Genomic DNA, 17,174 nt, shown 5'->3' on the forward strand with positions numbered 1-17,174 from the left:
CACATATATGGACACATAAAACAGGAGAAGACAGTCCAGTGTATAAAGTAACTACCTCCATAATTAGTAAATGCAAAAGAAGATATTCCAACAGTCACAACAAAGAATGCCACATTACATTATTCATATTTATGAATTCACATATTAAAATGTTACCATTATCTCATACATAAAAATGTTGTATATTGACATATAACCAGATGATGTCTAAATGATAGATTTTGAGTAACAGAAACCTTGAGGCCACCAAGATGGTAATAGAAGGTAACCTACTTACATTCTCTCACAATAAGGTGTTTGATCTGTACCCCTGAACTGACTTCCAGACTGAAGCCCAGAAACAGCTCAATCCCCACAAGGGGACTGGCTACTTCCCTGTTTGCCCATGATCCTACCACCAAAACCATTTGCCATGGGGTCCAGAAGGAACTGCTTACACTAGTGTTTTGGCAGAAAGGCTAGTCTGCCCGCTAGCTCTGGTCTCAGCAGTGGGCTGGAAAGTAGCCTTGCAGTGCTGCCCTCACCTTCCTTAGCTGAGGTCCCAGCTCAGAGTTGCTTGCATAAGGACCCAGAGGGAGACTCACCCATATCTCTCAGCCCAGGACTCAGAGCCTCCCTGACAGGCTCACCAGCCTCTGTCTCAGCAGATCCCTCTCAGGGTCCCCTCACTGCAGCTGGAGAACTATCCTATCTGCACAGGAACTTGCTGAAGACACATGCCTCTCTGAGCCAACATGAGACACTTCAGCCTCCATTCCCACAGCTGATCCCGAGAGGGCCCAGTCTCAGCTCAAACCCCTCCTGTTGCAGTTGAGGAATTATCTCACTTGTGCAGGAACCTGCTGGGCAACACATAACCATCTGGGCCAACAAAACAGGCCTGCCAACCTCCTTTTCACACATCCTAAAGAGGTCCAGTCTCACTTCTACTCCCTCTCACTGCAGCTGGAGACCCATCCACCTGTGCAGAGACCTGCTGGGATGCACACCTGTCTGGGCCACCAGGACAGTCTTCTGGACCCAGGTCCCTGGCCAGCATTCCCACATAGCCTCAGCACCCTCCTTAGGTCTTTCCCCAGTCCATGAAGGCTGGAAAGCCACATAAACCTCAGAGCTCTTCAGAGACCTGCAGCAAGCCTGGGCTTAGAGTGTTGTCTAGTGCTGCAAGGGTCACAAGCTCAGGGAACAAAACAGTCAGTCAGCTTAGAATCCCTGGAAGGCCCTCTGAGGAAGGTCAAGTACAAACAAAGCCAGACTGTGAAGACTAAAGTAGATACCTAATATATCAATGTACAATACCATTGTACTTCCACAAGCATCAAGAACATTTAGGGAAACATGACGTCACCAAATGGACAAAATAAGGCACCAGAGACAGAACCTAAAGTGAGGGAGATGCGTGATATCTCTAACAAAGAATTCAAAATAGCTGTTTAAGGAAGCTCAACAAATTCTAAGAAAACACACACAATCTATTCAAAAATTTATCAGAGAAATTTTTAAAAGACTGAAATACAAATGAAAAAAATCAAATAGAAACGTTGGAGCTGAAAATAAATAAAATGAAAAATGCAATAGAGAACATCAATAGCAGAATTGATCAAACAGAAGAAAGAATCAGTGAATTCGTTGATAGACTATTTGAAAATACATAGCTAGAGGAGAAGAAAGAAATGAAATGAATAAAAAGGAATGAACAAGACCTATAGGATCTATAAAACAACCTCAAAAGAGCAAATATTGGGGTTATTGGAGTTAAAGAGAGAACTGAGAAAGACAAAGGAGTAGAAAGTTCACTCAAATAAGTAATAACAGAAAAGTTTCCAAACCAGAATATACAGGTACAGGAAGGTCAAGGGTCACCGATCCGAGTTAACTCAAACAAGAACACTCTAATTTACAAACTCATAAAGGTCAAAGACAGAGAGAATTTAGAAAACAGCAAGAGAATAGAAGCAAATAATGTATAAGACAGATCCAATATGCTTGGTAGCAGATTTCTCAACAGAAACCTCACAGGCCAAGAGGGAGTGGGACAATATGTTCAGAATGTTGAAGGAAAAAAACTGCCACCTAAAAATACTGTATGTGGTGAAGTTATTCCTCAAAAATGAAAAAGGGAAATAAAAGATTTCCCGAGACAAACGAAAGCTAAGGGAATGTATTGCTATCAGACCTATCCTGTAAGAAATGTGTGATTTCTTAGACACTAAAGGGAGTTCTCCAAACTGAAAGAAAATTATGCTAATGTGGTTGTTGTACTAATATTGTAATCGTGGTGTTTAAACCACGTGTATCTTTAGTAAGAGGACTAAAAGAAAAAACTATCAAAAAAAGGACAATTTGTTAAGAGACAACATAAATAACATAAAATGATGACATCAAAAATGCTAAAATGGGGGGAGAAGAGAGTTAATGTGTATAGGTTTTCTTTTTATGGTTTGTTGGTTTTGCTGTTTTGCAATCAAAGTTAAGTTGGTATCAAATTCTTGTTGTAACTAGATTTTTTTTTGTAAGCCTCATGGTAATCACAGTGCAAAGCCTACAATAGATACACTAAAATCAAAAGCAATGAATTGAAACATACTATAAGAGGAAATCACTTAACCATAAAAGACAGAAAAAAGAGAGGAGTTACACAGCAACTAATAAACAAGTAACAAATGGCAGTAGTAAGACCTTACCAATCAATAACAACACTGAATGTAAGTGGTCTGAATTCTCCAATTAAAAGACACAGAGTGAGCTGGGCACAGTGGTATGCACCTATAGTCCTGGCTGACTGGAAGGCTGAGATGAGAGAATAGCTTAGGCCCAGGAATAATAATTAAAAAAAGACACAGAGGGACTGAATGGATTAAAAAACAACATACAAATGTATACCGCATACAAGAAGCTCACTTCACCTATAAAGCCAAACAGACTGAAAGTGAAGGAATGGAAAAAGATATTCCATAAAAATTAAAACCAAAAAAGAGCAGGAGACGCTGCACATATATCAGATAGAATACATTTTAAGTTGAAAACTATAAAAAGAGACGAAGGGGAGGCTGAGGCAAGATAATAACTTGAACCTGGGAGGTAGATGTTGCAGTGAGCCGAGATCATGACACTACACTCCCACCTGGGCAACAGTGAGACTCTGTCTCAAAAAAAAAAAAAAAAAGAGACAAAGATGGTAATTATACAGTGATAAAAGAATCAAGAGTCAAATCAGCCAGATCTAACAATAGTAAGTACATATGCACCCAACAATGGAGCACTCAAATACATAAAGCAAATATTAATAGATCTAAAGGGAGAGACAGACTTCAATACAGTAATAACAGAGGTCTTTGACCTCACTTTCAGGAATGGACAGATCTTCCAGGTAGAACATCAACAAAGAAAGATCAGAGTTAAACTACATACTAGACCATATAGACCTAATAGACATTTATAGAACATTTCGTTTGCTGCTGCAGAACACACATTCTTTTCATCAGCACATAAAACATTCTCCAGGACAGACCATATGTTAGCCACAAAACAATTCTCAACAAATTTTAAAAAGTCAAAATCATATGAAGTATTTATCTGACAATAGAATAAAACTAGAAATCAGTAACAAGAGGGACTTTGGAAACTGCACAAATACAGATATTAAACAACATGCTCCTGAACAGTCAATGAGGCAAGGAAGCAACTAAAAATAAAATTTAAAAATTTCTTGAAAAAAATAAAAATGGGATGCAGCAAAAGGAGTGCTAAGAGGGAAGTTGGTCAGGTGTGGTGGCTCACGCCTGTAATCCCAGCACTTTGGGAGGCCAAGGCAGGCAGATCACGAGGTCAAGAGATTGAGACCATCCTGGCCAACACTGTGAAACCCTATCTCTACTAAAAATACAAAAATTAGCTAGGGGTGGCGCATGCCTGTAGTCCCAGCTACTCAGGAGGCTGAGGTAGGAGAATTACTTGAACCCAGGAGGCGGAAGTTGCAGTGAGTCAAGATCACATCACTGCACTCCAGCCTGGTGACAGAGCGAGCCTGGTGACAGAGTCTCAAAAAAAAAAAAAAAAAAAAAAAAAGGGAAGTCTATAGACAATAAACACCTCAACAAAAGACTCCAAATAAACAATCTAACAAGGCACCTCAAGAAACTAGAAAAGAACCGACCTAAAAATTAGTAAAAGAAGTAAAAAGATCAAGCAGAAATAAATGAAATTGAGACTAAAAAAATTACAAAAGATCAACAAAAAAGTGTTTTATTAAAAAAGATGAACAAAATCAATAAACCTTTAGTTAGACTAAGAAAAAAAGAGAAAAGACTCAAATAAATAAAATCAGAGAAAAAAAGAAAACATTACAATTGATACCACAGAAACACATCATTAGAAACACAGATCATTAGAGACTATTATGAACAGCTTTATGCCAACCAGCCGTAGAGAAACAGAAAACCTCAACAAACCAGTAATAAGTAATGAGATGGAAGCAGTCATAAAAGTCTCCCATAACAGAAAAGCCCAGATCTAATGAATTTCCTGCTGAATTCTTTCAAACATTCAAAGAAGAACTAATATCAATTATACTCAAACTATTTCACAACACTGAAGAGGAGGGAATACTTCCAAACTCATTCTATGAGGCCAGCATTACCCAGATACCAAAATCAGACACATACAAAATAAAAACAACACATTAAACCGTCAACAAGCTCACAGAGGTAGGATGCCCAAATCCTGGCCAAAATATAACATGTGAATGGGGGTGTGTGAAAGAGTATGCAGTTGGCGCTCTGTATCCATGCATTCCACATCTGTGGATTTAATCAACTGTAAGTCAAAAGTATTCAGAAAAAAAAAGATGGACAGTTCCATCTATACTGAACACATACAGACTTTTTCTTGTCATTATTCCCTCAGTAGGTTTAACAATAATTTACACAGCATTTACATTGCATAAGGTATTAAAAGTTATCTAGATATGATTTAAGGTATACGGGAGATGTGCACAGGTTACATGCAATTACCACTTTTTTGTTGTTTTAGAGATAGGGTCTCACTCTGTCACCTAGGCTGGAGTGCAGAGGTGCAATCAGCGCATCCTTGACCTCCCTGATTCAAGGGATCCTCATGCCTCAGCCTCTTGAGTAGCTGGGAATACAGGGACATGCCACCATGCTTGGCTAATTTTTTATTACACCATTTTATATCAGGACCTTCTGTATCCATGGATTTTGGTATTGGAGGGGGAGGTTCCTGGAACCAATCTTTCATGGGTGCTGAGGGACAGCTGTGTATGCATGCATGTGTAGGAGATAGGTAAGAGCAAAGAAGAACAAGGAAGATGGGGTAACTTTCCTTGATTTTTTCAGAAAGGGCAAAAATCTAGTGTTGTATCTTCTCCTTGGATGATTCTTTTGTTTTATATTTATTATAATTGAGATTACATTATAATATATATTCAAAGTTTGAAAATGTTTGATAACAATTCCACATTGCTTTAAGGGAAGTTTATTTTGTTTTTAAGATCTTTTCCATCGTAACATGACAGTTTTTTACTGATGATCCAATTCTGTTGTAAATGCATGCATATAGATGTGTGCATACAGATTCTAAACTTATCTTAGGCCAACTATAGAATATGCTTGTTAACATTTATAGAAAATTGGCCAGGCACGGTGGTTCTTGTCTGTAATCCAAAAGCTTTGAGTGGTCAAGCAGGGAGGATTGCTTCAGCCAGGAGTTTCAGACAGCCTGGGCAACTTAGCGAGACCCCCATCTCTACAAAAGTAAAAAAAAAAAAAATTGGCCAGCACAATGGCATGCGCCTGTAGCCTCAGCTACTCAGAAGGCTCAGATGGGAGGATGGCTTGAGCCCAGGAGGTTGGGGACGCAGTGAGCTACGATCACACCACTGTACTCCAGCCTGGGTGACAGAGCAAGACACTTTCTCTCTCAAAGTAAAAGAAAAAGAAAAAAAATTTACAGGGTATAAGAAAAATAAAATAATATTACTCTATTAAATATGGTGATTAAAAATTTCTTTGATCATTTTTAGAAAGTTTTCATGGACATTCTATGATAACCTAAAAGACAACAGTTAAAAAAAAAAAAAAAGAAGATTGACACTTCTGGATGACATTCACAAGGAAGAACAGCAACCAGCAACCAAAAACACCTTACCAACAACAGCTGAGGGCTAAGTCCAGCCGACTCCAAAGTGTGACACATATCCTCAGTGGAGCTTTCTCCATGCAAACACTTCCAAAAAAAGAAACTACCTGGTAGAACAAAAACAAAGCACATTAATCAATGACTACTTACCATTTGGACTAACAATCTTATTGAATCACAATCTGGAATTCCAGAGAAACAAAACATTATGAAGGAAGAGAAATTAATGGTTCAATTTGCTTGATTTATTAAAGCAGAAAGCAAATCATGATCTGATATTGTCTCTTTAGTATACTTATTAAAACAACCTATCGACCAGAGTGTCTTTTGTTGGCCAAAAAATACAGTACATTAAATACTTTCATTATTTAAATTTCAAAACAAACAGAATCTCCTGAGATGCTATATGTTCCTACCACGTTTTCTTCTAAAAGAAGACGGATACAAAGACCAGTGTATTATTTTACCTACCTAAAGCCACATACTCCTCTTCACTTATCTTCTTTACATTGAGCACATCCTTTTCATATTCTAAATATTCCAAGAATGTTTTTACAGGCAACACACCATCTTTATCATCAGAAAATCGAACATTTGTCCTGGTGTTCTCTTGCTTATACTTCTCTAGTAATGCCTGGAGCTTAAGTAGTTCTTTTTCATCAAGCCTTAGTAACACAGCCAAGTCCTTTAAAATAGAAAACAAAAACAACATTCCACATCTATCAACCACATTATCTGAACTGAAATTCAAGATTGTAAGCAAAAGTTGACTTTTTAATTAATATAATAGCTATCATGAATTCTGCTTAAAACTTTGCTTACAAGTCACATTTCATGAGTAGGAGTTTATTTAAATAAACTATAATCTTGAACACTACATACTACTAAAAGTACCATTTTAGCATATTTCTTGAGGGTACTTTATTATCTTCTAGAATGTTAGCATTTTTTTTTTTTTTTCGAGACAGGGTCTCGCTTTGTTACCCAGGTTAGAGTACCTTGGCACGATCATGGTTCACAGCAGCCTTGACTTCTTGGGTTCAAGCAATCCTCCTGCCTCAGCCACCTGAGTAGCTGGGACCACAAGTGTGCACCACCACCTCCAGCTAATTTAAAAAGTTTTTTTTGTAGACACAGGGCCCCACTATGTTGCCCAGGCTGGTCTCGAACTCCTGGGCTCAAGTGATCCTCACACCTCAGCTTCCCAAAGTGTTGGGATTACAGGTGCAAGCCACTATGCCCTGGCAAATGCTAGAATTTTAATAAACATGTTTCACTGTATAATCAGAAAAAAATTTAAAAGGGTGTCAAATGCAACTCTTACCATTCTGAGGAAACTAAATATTTGAATTTAAATGCTTAATTATTAACCAGCGTAAACACTATAAAATAAAACATAGAAAAACAATTCTCATTGTATCCACATATAAGTCCTGTATGTGGCTCTCAGGGATACAACCTGTTAGGCTTTCAAACTATTTTTGTATACCTTATGTACAAAAACATATTGTGGCTGGGCATAGTGGTCTATGCCTATAATCTCAGCACTTGTATAAATAATATAAATTTAGCAGCAAGGCACAGAGAGCTAGCAGGGGGCTTGGTAAACAAAATATACCTTTAAAGCTTTAAAAAAATTCTTAATTTTCTACTTTGTTACTACTGATTGTAAAAAGTAAAAGCAACCAGATAGATTATTTTATATAATATAAAATGTGGGATTACTCACATTATCAGAGAATGGTGTGTCTAAATGAAAATCAAGGGAATTTAGTTGACTGACCGACTCATAGAGTTGCAGCAATTTTAGTCTATTGGCACAAAACTGTAGCAATCCTTCATCAACCGACTCAAGTTCTAAAGGCAGAAGGAAAAGTATATATAAGAGATATATTTAACAGACTCATAAACAGGCTTTTCTTTCATTAAATCTCTCAACATTACATAATTCCCTGATGCTCTGATGTATTAAATATTGAGATGCTTAAGCTATATCAGATTTTGAAAGCAAAAATAATTTTTCCGTTATGACAAAATGTCTAATTTTTTTTTGAGACGGAGTCTCGCTCTGCCGCCCGGGCTGGAGTGCAGTGGCCGGATCTCAGCTCACTGCAAGCTCTGCCTCCCGGGTTCACGCCATTCTCCTGCCTCAGCCTCCCGAGTAGCTGGGACTACAGGCGCCGCCACCTCGCCCGGCTAGTTTTTTGTATTTTTAGTAGAGACGGGGTTTCACCGTGTTAGCCAGGATGGTCTCGATCTCCTGACCTCGTGATCCACCCATCTCGGCCTCCCAAAGTGCTGGGATTACAGGCTTGAGCCACCGCGCCCGGCCAAAATGTCTAATTTTTAAATAAAATAAGATGCTCTAAAAGTAGGGCGATAAAAAAGAAAGTGGAAATATCTTCATCTAATACTTAAAATTTAAAGAAATTATCTGGAATACTGTATGAATATTTATATCTAATATAAAACAAATATTTATTCTTTAAAAAGGGAAACAATGATAATCCCCCAAAAATCTTATTTGAAATACAGTATCATGGAATATTGTTCAAGTTCTTATAGCCTTAATAAAACTGACCATACAAAATAATTAGATTTTAGGAATCTTATTTTTATGTAGAACTTGAAACTGATGATTTTATAGAACTCCAACAATGGTGTTTGGTTTACTACCAGGTCAGTGAAAGATAACTTTTCATTTAATAAATTTTGGGATTTTGTTAATGCCTTGAGGGGTGGGAGGGCTTTATAAGTATACCATGCTTTTTAAAAGAGGTATTTATTTCTGACAAGTGGTATACACTAAAGGAGTTCACTATTTGCCAATGTCAGTTTCATGTATCTGTTAAAAAAAAAAGGTTGAAAAAGAGTCTCAAAATTAGCATGTTTGAAGCCCTGAAAGAACAAATTATAATTTGTTTATTAAGCCACTTTAAGCTGGCTTACACATAATTAAAACACAAAGTTGGTTTTACATAATTAATATGACAAACAAAAGTCACAACTAGATGACACCAGTCCACTGCACACTACAATTTAACTGATGTTAGGAATTCAGAATAAAGTGAATTTTTACTAGTTCAGTTGGATGGAATATGGTGTTACAACCCCACAGTTTCAAGTGTAATCCTTTTTCAGACAAATACATTTTGACGGGTTGACTGATTTTTAAAGAACAATGTGATAGTACAAATTTTGAACATCAAAAAATGACCAGAAAAAATAATCTGATTGTCGTCTGTGATTTTGGACGTCCTTAACTATGTTCATGAGGGAAACTGATGGGAAACTGATACACTAATAAAACATTAATACAAAGTACAAATATGTTTTATTATTATCTTGGTCAAAATGACATTATGTGCCCCCCTAGAGAAATTTGTCTCTTCTTGTGAAGCTAAAGAAAAGACAATGGCAGCGAGAGAGCTTGGTTGTTTTCCCATACCACCAGATAACTTCTTCATTCCAATGCTTTCCTTAATGTTCTACAGCTATATCAGAATAACCACTTATCATTCTATCCTGACCTCTTTCCTCACAATTAAAAACAACTTCTCAATAACAAACACTCAATACATTCAAAGACAGTTTAGATGAAGATCAACTACATATATTAAATAGGGAATAAATAAGATTCTTAATTTCTTATATATATATATTATTTCCACATTAAAGTAACATGATGGTATCACAAAGTCAATAACTTTCTATAATCAGTTACAAAATTTGAGTTAAGAACGTAACCTCCAATCAGTACAAACCCTATTACCTTGATTTTTCAAAGTGTCCATTAAAGTCTGAGTGATGTTTCTAAGGCAAGAAAATGGTAAACGTTCACTTGCCAAAATGCTTTCCAAAGCCTAGAAAAAAGATATTGAACAGTTCTAGCAATTATAAGGCAATGATTTTATTTTTTAAATCTTATATTTATGCCCAAACTTTTACTACCCCAAATTTCAAAGAGAAGCTCTATATTTAAGATGTTTTAGTGTACGTATCTTAAATCTCAAGTTGCACTGTTAAGTAATATTCAATCAACTTTATGTCATGCCAAATATGATATAAATGACAAAAATTCAGGCTGAGAATAAAACAACTAGAAGGCAACTGCTACTTAACAGAATAGCCCAATCAAAACAGAAACAAAGATAAAGCTATTTACCAATAAGAAGTGTTTGAATATGCCTATGCTATCTAGGAATAAATGAAAAGCAGTGGTTATTGTCATGTCAATAACAAAAGCTGCTAATAACTTAGTTATAGCTTAATAACTGCATTTGTGCACGGCAGGCAGAATCTATAGGCCCTGCTAGATAGATATAGTAACCACCCTTCCCTACCTCCCTCTCCCTACCCCCATAGATATTTAAGATTCTTTATAATCAATCCCAAAATATCTCTTCATGCCTAAAGTAGCAACTATCGGAAACATCAATGAGTCAGACATAGCAGTTAAAGGTCATATTTATCCTTTCATATTAGCACATTAAATTGGGTTTCAATTAATAAGATTACATAGTTTAAAAAGTAGGCTGAGAATGTAGGGTAAGACAAATATCCAATCAACACAAAACTTCTGTGTGTTTGTGGAGGAGAAATGGGCTTAGAGGGTGGCTCAAGATGTTGCTCAGGCCTATAATGAAGCAACTACCAGGAAGCAATAAAGAAAGTGACTATAAGAGGCAAGAACCCAGGACAAGTAACCTGCTCCTGTTCTGCCTGTGATTACACAGGCTAGCAGCTAGCTTACTTTCTTTCCCATTATTCAGTCTCCCAAAGCCTAAACTGGTTTCTTCCCTCCCTTTAGTCAGTCCTCCAAGATATAACTTTTGTTATTGGGTTTTCTAGTATTTTTTTATAAAATTCACAGCTTCATACATGATTCAGAAGTATTATTAAAAAAAAAGAAAATCAAGAAGACATTTTGCATTATGCTAGTTTCCCAATTTTGTTGTTCTATGATTTAAGATAAGAAGAAAGATGGCATCAAAATGAGAAGAACTGTGTGGGTTATGACCCTTTCTACTACAGATTTCTCAAACTGCCTCTCTAGATGCCCACTTTGTCATCATTATGTCATCTCTAATAATGGAGACTTTGCTCTAAGGAAAATGAGAGCCAATTAGCATTGTCAGTAGAATGGAAAACACAATTAAAAGTCACAAAGGTTTTTCTGTTCTACAATAACACAATAAAAAGTGTTTTAAAAGTGGACTGCAGCAAAATCACTCTGCACTAAGTTCTCCCACGTATCACTATTCACTAAATTCTCCCATGTATGTAGCTATAAAATAATAAGAAATATACACATTGGTCTATGGCCCCAGTACCTGACACAGAGTTCCTATAATTTCCTGAACAATGGGGGTGCTAGGAGTTTCTTTTGTTCCAATGTTTAGTCTCTGCCCTAGTTCATCAGTCAGCGCTCTTGATCCCTTTGTAGACAGAGGTGTTAGGAGAACATTTTGTTCTAACATTTGGTCTTTGACCCCCAGTTTCTGATGAGGAGATTCTAAGACCTCTGTAATTTCCTGGGTGATAGGAGCATCTTTTCTTCTAATGAGGCCACTCATGGCAGGCTCCTGCAAAGCTTCATAATAAGGGGTTGGATACCAGTGGAACCAAGCATGTATTTGAGGATTGGAACTTTTAGCCCAACCCCTGACCTCTGGGGAGCCAAGAGGGGCTGAAGACTGAGTTGATCATCAATGGCCAATGATGTAATCAATCATGCTTATATAATGAAGCTTCCAACAACACCCAAAAGGATAAGGGTTGGAAGAGCTTCTGGAAAGCTGAACACGTAGAGGTTCCTGAATGGTGGCTTGCCAGGAGAGGGAATGGAAGCTCTGCAACCCTTCCCATATGATTTACTCTATGCATCTCTTCCACCTGGCTGTTCATCTCTACCCTCTGTAATATCCTCTATAATAAATGGGTAAACGTTCAAGTAAAATGTTTCCCTGAGTTCTGTGAGCTGGTCTAGCAAATTTATCACCTGCAAAGAGGGGGTCATAGTAACCCTAATTTATAGCCAGTCAGTCAGAAATATAGCTGATGACCAACTACTTGTGACTGGTATCTGAAGCAGGTAGAAGTCTTGCGGGACAGAGCTCTTAACCTGTGGTGATGATCTCATGCTATCTCCAGGTAGTTGGTGTCAGAATTGAACTGAATTAGAGAATAACCAGCTGGTGTTAGCTGGAGAGTCTGCCAAAGAAATTCATTGGTGTGTGGGGGAAAAAAAAAACCCTACATCTAGTGGCAGAAGTGTTGAGTGACTGTGTAAGAGAAAAGAAAAAACCTGTGATACGGTTTTTTTTACATTTTCACAGTAGCATTATTTTAGATGCTGTGAATTATAAAAATCAAGTATTTGGTAAGGTTCCTACTTGAAGGAGCTTATAAGACCTAAAAAAAAAAGTTGGGGGAGCTATGATTAACATACACGAAATAATCAGAAAATAAGTAGTCATTAACTATCCAGTTTTGATTGAAAGTAGAGTAGGAGTTCAGAGTTATCCATAAGAATTTATGGAGTTAGGACTTGAATAGCATTATGAGGGGTTTGGATAGGAAGAGTGGGAGTAAAAGAAATCACCAATGGTGGCCGTATTATAACCACGAGCCTGGCAAAAAGTAAAGGTCTGGCAATACCATGGAATGCTGAGGCTGTGGGGTAACAAGGACTCATACAGAACAAGTGGGAATATAAATTAGTACAACTATTTTGAGAAACAATTTGCCATCAACTAGTACAGCTGAAGAAGTTCACACCCTAGCAATTCCACTCTTAGGTATAAATGCCAGAAAAACTCTTGCATATGTGAATGAGGAAATATGTACATGGATAAGCACAGCATCATTGTTTGTAATGTCAAAAATCTGGAAACAACCTAACCATTCACTGACAAGAGTGTAAATAAATTCTAGTCAGTGAGCAGAATTTGTATGGCATAGTAAATGAATCAATTATAACTACAGCTACATACACCAATATGAATGACACAGAAACATAATCCTGAAGGAAAAACTAAAGTCACCGAAGACATAGGGCACGACTCCATTTATGTAAAGTTTGAAAAGACAGGAAATGCATCAACAGGTTTCAAAGGAGTCACGCAGGAATGATGTAACTATAAAGCAAAGAAAAAGAAAGAACCACAAAATTCTAAATTATGGTTACCTTAAGGATGGGAGGAGGGAATGGGACTGAGGGGGGACACTCAGGGCTCTTTAGAGTTCCTGGTAAGATTGTATTTCCTAAGGTAGGTGGTCATACACACATATTTACTATTACATATATATTATATACGTAATATATATAATGTAGGGATGTTTACGTGTGTATATAAAACACACTCAGATGTATGGTAATACTAATTTTTTTTTTTTTTTTTTGAGACGGAGTCTTGCCCTGTTGCCCAGGCTGGAGTACAACAGTGCGATCTCAGCTCACTGCAACCTCGGCCTTCCAGATTCAAACGATTCTCCTGCCTCAGCCTCCTGAGTAGCTGGGATTACAGGCACCCGCCAACACACCCAGCTAATTTTTTTGTATTTTTAGTAGAGACGGGGTTTCACCATGTTGACCAGCTGGTTTCGAACTACTGACCTCGTGATCCACCCGCCTCAGCCTCCCAAAGTGCTGGGATTACGGGCATGAATATTAATTTTTTTTTTTTTTTTTTAAAAAGAGACAACAGGAACTTCCACATGAAAATACAGAAAGGGATAAACAATAAAAACGTGAAAAGAAGACTTCAGCCTGTCATGTTTGGGGGAAATAGGAAAACAAAGATTTTCTTAACAAGGATGTATTATAGCTACTAGCAGAAAACTTCATGTATTATATATACTTACTTGTTTTTTGGTTGCGGGGTATTTAATATCAAGAATTAATTCCTTTATTTCTGTTTCAACCAAATCTATAAAGAAAAAATTAAAGTAAAATTTTAATTTTTATAACAGTGAAACATTATTCTGAAAGAAAATGAACATATCTGTACTACCAGTTGAGTCTAAAGGATTTTTGGGTTCTCTCACATTAATGTTTTCTTGTTATGAATTATAACATCCTCTAGATGGCACACTTCAGCCTTACAGAGCAATTCCAATAAGCTCATCCATGCATCATTTTGATTGCTCCATTCAGAATAGTTTATTGATTTAAAAGATGATAGAACAATATGCTTTATTATTTGTATGACAGAATACCTACCAAGATTGGGAGATTTTGTTTTCAGTAAAGCTGCTAGTTTCTTCACTAGGTGCATATCCTTGGCTCGTTCACTCTTCTTATCACTAAATCAATAAATATAACAAATTATTACAGAATGTGAAATTATTTTCTTTCTAATTCTGACACACTCCAACTTTTTTTCCTTTAAATTTTTTCTATTTAAAGATATCAGTCTAAAGACAAACGAAACAACAAAACAGCAACAACAAAAGAGAGTACAACAAACCTAGGAACTAGGAAAAGTTAGCAGAGGAGCGTCAGTCAGCAACACCAGATACACCTTACCTCAGTGCTAAATGGAAGGGAACGTTCACTGTTTTCACACTTCCAGACACTGGATCAACAAGACAGATCTGATAAGTCTGTGGCTGCCAACTCTGACTGGTAACATTATTTAAGCCCATTATTTTATAGCCAGGATACAGCAGCCTAAAGAAATCACATCCCAATATGGTAAAAACATTAGAACAAGGAGAAATGCCAAAAGGTGCTTTTATTATAGCTAGGAAACCCAACATTATTATCAATTTAGGGGCATTAATAAGGCAACTAAATACTGATAGCAAATACATAAGTAAAGCTAGCAGAGTTCTGCCTTGTTGAACACAATCAGGCCCATGTTTCAATGGCAAAAAAAGCATTCACCTCACTTATGACTAGGGCAAGCTGAAGGAACCTTTCCTTTTGAGTCTTCACAGCATACGTAAGGGACAAACATCAGCAACAAGCTAACTTTAATTCAGCAGTGTATCATGGCATTTTCAATTTTTTTTGGTTATTAAATACTTAAGTATATATCAGACACTCACAGGAAAAACCACAATAAAGAATACTGTAATTCTCAAACTTGTAATCTAATAAGCAGCTTTAGTAAAAGCTTTATTTTAATAAAAGCATTCCTATATTTCATTTTGTAACCAGCACAATGCCAGCATTTGCAGCTTACCTGCAGTGCTTCCCCACATTGAAAGCTCCTACTCTAGGTCCCTGCTGTGTGCTCCACACTTCTAAAATTCCCCTTCTTGGTGCATAGATCACAAGGAATTGAGCTACTCGACTTGGACCCTGAGAATTTCCAAAGGGGGAAAAATCCGCCTTTTCTGGTACTCTTTCATGAAGATCCTCTACAATTTGAATCCATCCAATCTGTGCATCGCGGTACCCTTAGAGACAGAGGGAAAGGGAAGTTAATTACTTAGTCTAGGTTCCATAGTAGCCACCTGAAGTACTCTGGAATAGTGGGGGTGGGGGTGGGGTAAGAAAAGCTATGAAAGTATATTTTTATTATGGAATATCTTAAATAAAAAATGATAATAAATAATAACCAGTTTATCACCAAGCCTTATCAAATCTTAGTATTTTGCTATATTTACTTCTGATCACTTTTTCTCTTTAAAATGAAAATATTGGCTGGGCACAGTGGCTCACGCCTGTAATTCCAGCACTTTGGGAAGCTGAGGCGGGTGGATAACCTGAGGTCAGGAGTTCGAGACCAGCCTGACCAACATGGTGAAACCCTGTCTCTACTAAGTACAAAAAATTAGGTGGATGTGGTGGCACATGCCTGTAATCCCAGCTACTTGGGAGGCTGAGGCAGGAGAATCGCTTGAACCCGGGAGATGGAGGTTGCAGTGAGCCGAGATCGTGCCACTGAACTCTAGCCTGGACAACAAGAGCGAAACTCCCTCAAAAAATAAGAAAAAAGATTATAGATATAATTGAAGTCACCTGATTACCCTTCCTGCTGTCATTCCCTTCCCTTCCCATCCAAGCCTTTTGGCGACATGCAGATAGAAAATATGGGTTACAGGGTGATGGGAGGAAGCTCTTGCATGGGAGAAGTAGCTGACGCTGTTTTCTATTTTAGGGTGGTCCCTCACATAGGCAATTAATCCTTCTTTCCAAGGATACAATGGAAAGGAAAACTGGCTGTACCAGCTGCAGAAAGGCAGGCAACGATGCAAGGAATAAGATTGCTATAGTGGATTTGGAGCAGTCAGTACAGCTTTGTCTTCTGTATTTTAGAAGTCTTGCTGAGAACATACCTTTGATATTGTTTCAGGAGACAAACACCAAGGAGAAATGATGTATCTGCAGTACTAAAACTATTTCTACAGATAGTTAGACATGTAGTAGGTAAAGACTGCCTCTGTCTGTCACTGCAGGAGTTCTTTGGCAAGAAGGTGATAGTGGCTTCAGTCTGGTCCAGAGTAATTTAATGACCTCAATCCATTATTCCTCACATTTTAAAGGACAGACAAGATGGCGCCATAAATTGTGGTCTATGCTGACATGTTACTATTCCAGATGATTCTAAATAATGTAATCATGCCTTCTTTGTCAGGGAGATATTATTCACAATGTGCCTAGTTAAAAGATATTTTCAAGTCTCCCTTATAGTTAGATGAGGCCATGTCACTAAGTTCTGACTAATGTAGATAATGGTTGAAGGGACTTTGGGGGAATATCTTCAAAGTAGATTGACTCAGTTGCCAGGAGAAGCCTTCTTCCTTTCTGCTTCCTTCCCAGAATGCAGGTAAGAGGGCTGTCTATGAGAACCTTGAGTGGGGAAGCTACAAGGAAGAAGACTGGGTTCCTGAAGATACTGTGGTCTGTTACTCGGGTCTGTTACTAATAGCTGAATGAAACTCCTAAGTGACATACTTATTGACACATCAGGTGGATTGACCCAAGCATATGGATATAAAAGTCAAGTCAGTGAAGATGGGTTTTGCTATCTTAAATCTGAAAGACTTGGCATTACAGATTT

At 37.5% G+C, this 17,174-nt stretch overlaps 1 protein-coding gene across 2 annotated transcripts in view; it reads right to left on the reverse strand.

Moving 5' to 3' along the window:
• RAB3GAP2 (RAB3 GTPase activating non-catalytic protein subunit 2) overlaps positions 1-17,174 on the reverse strand; it is a 123,803-nt gene that overhangs the window by 27,304 nt on the left and 79,325 nt on the right. For both annotated transcript variants that reach the window (XM_065542060.1, XM_065542059.1), the window contains exons 14-21: positions 15,351-15,567; positions 14,690-14,833; positions 14,384-14,466; positions 14,026-14,090; positions 9,932-10,022; positions 7,889-8,016; positions 6,627-6,844; positions 6,169-6,262 (exon numbers count right to left, since the gene is read on the reverse strand). In XM_065542060.1, coding sequence (XP_065398132.1) covers positions 6,169-6,262; positions 6,627-6,844; positions 7,889-8,016; positions 9,932-10,022; positions 14,026-14,090; positions 14,384-14,466; positions 14,690-14,833; positions 15,351-15,567 — 1,040 coding nt within the window. The remainder of the gene's footprint in view (positions 1-6,168; positions 6,263-6,626; positions 6,845-7,888; positions 8,017-9,931; positions 10,023-14,025; positions 14,091-14,383; positions 14,467-14,689; positions 14,834-15,350; positions 15,568-17,174) is intronic.

Source organism: Macaca fascicularis, chromosome 1 (assembly GCF_037993035.2).
Source record: "Macaca fascicularis isolate 582-1 chromosome 1, T2T-MFA8v1.1".
Lineage (NCBI taxonomy): Eukaryota > Metazoa > Chordata > Mammalia > Primates > Cercopithecidae > Macaca > Macaca fascicularis.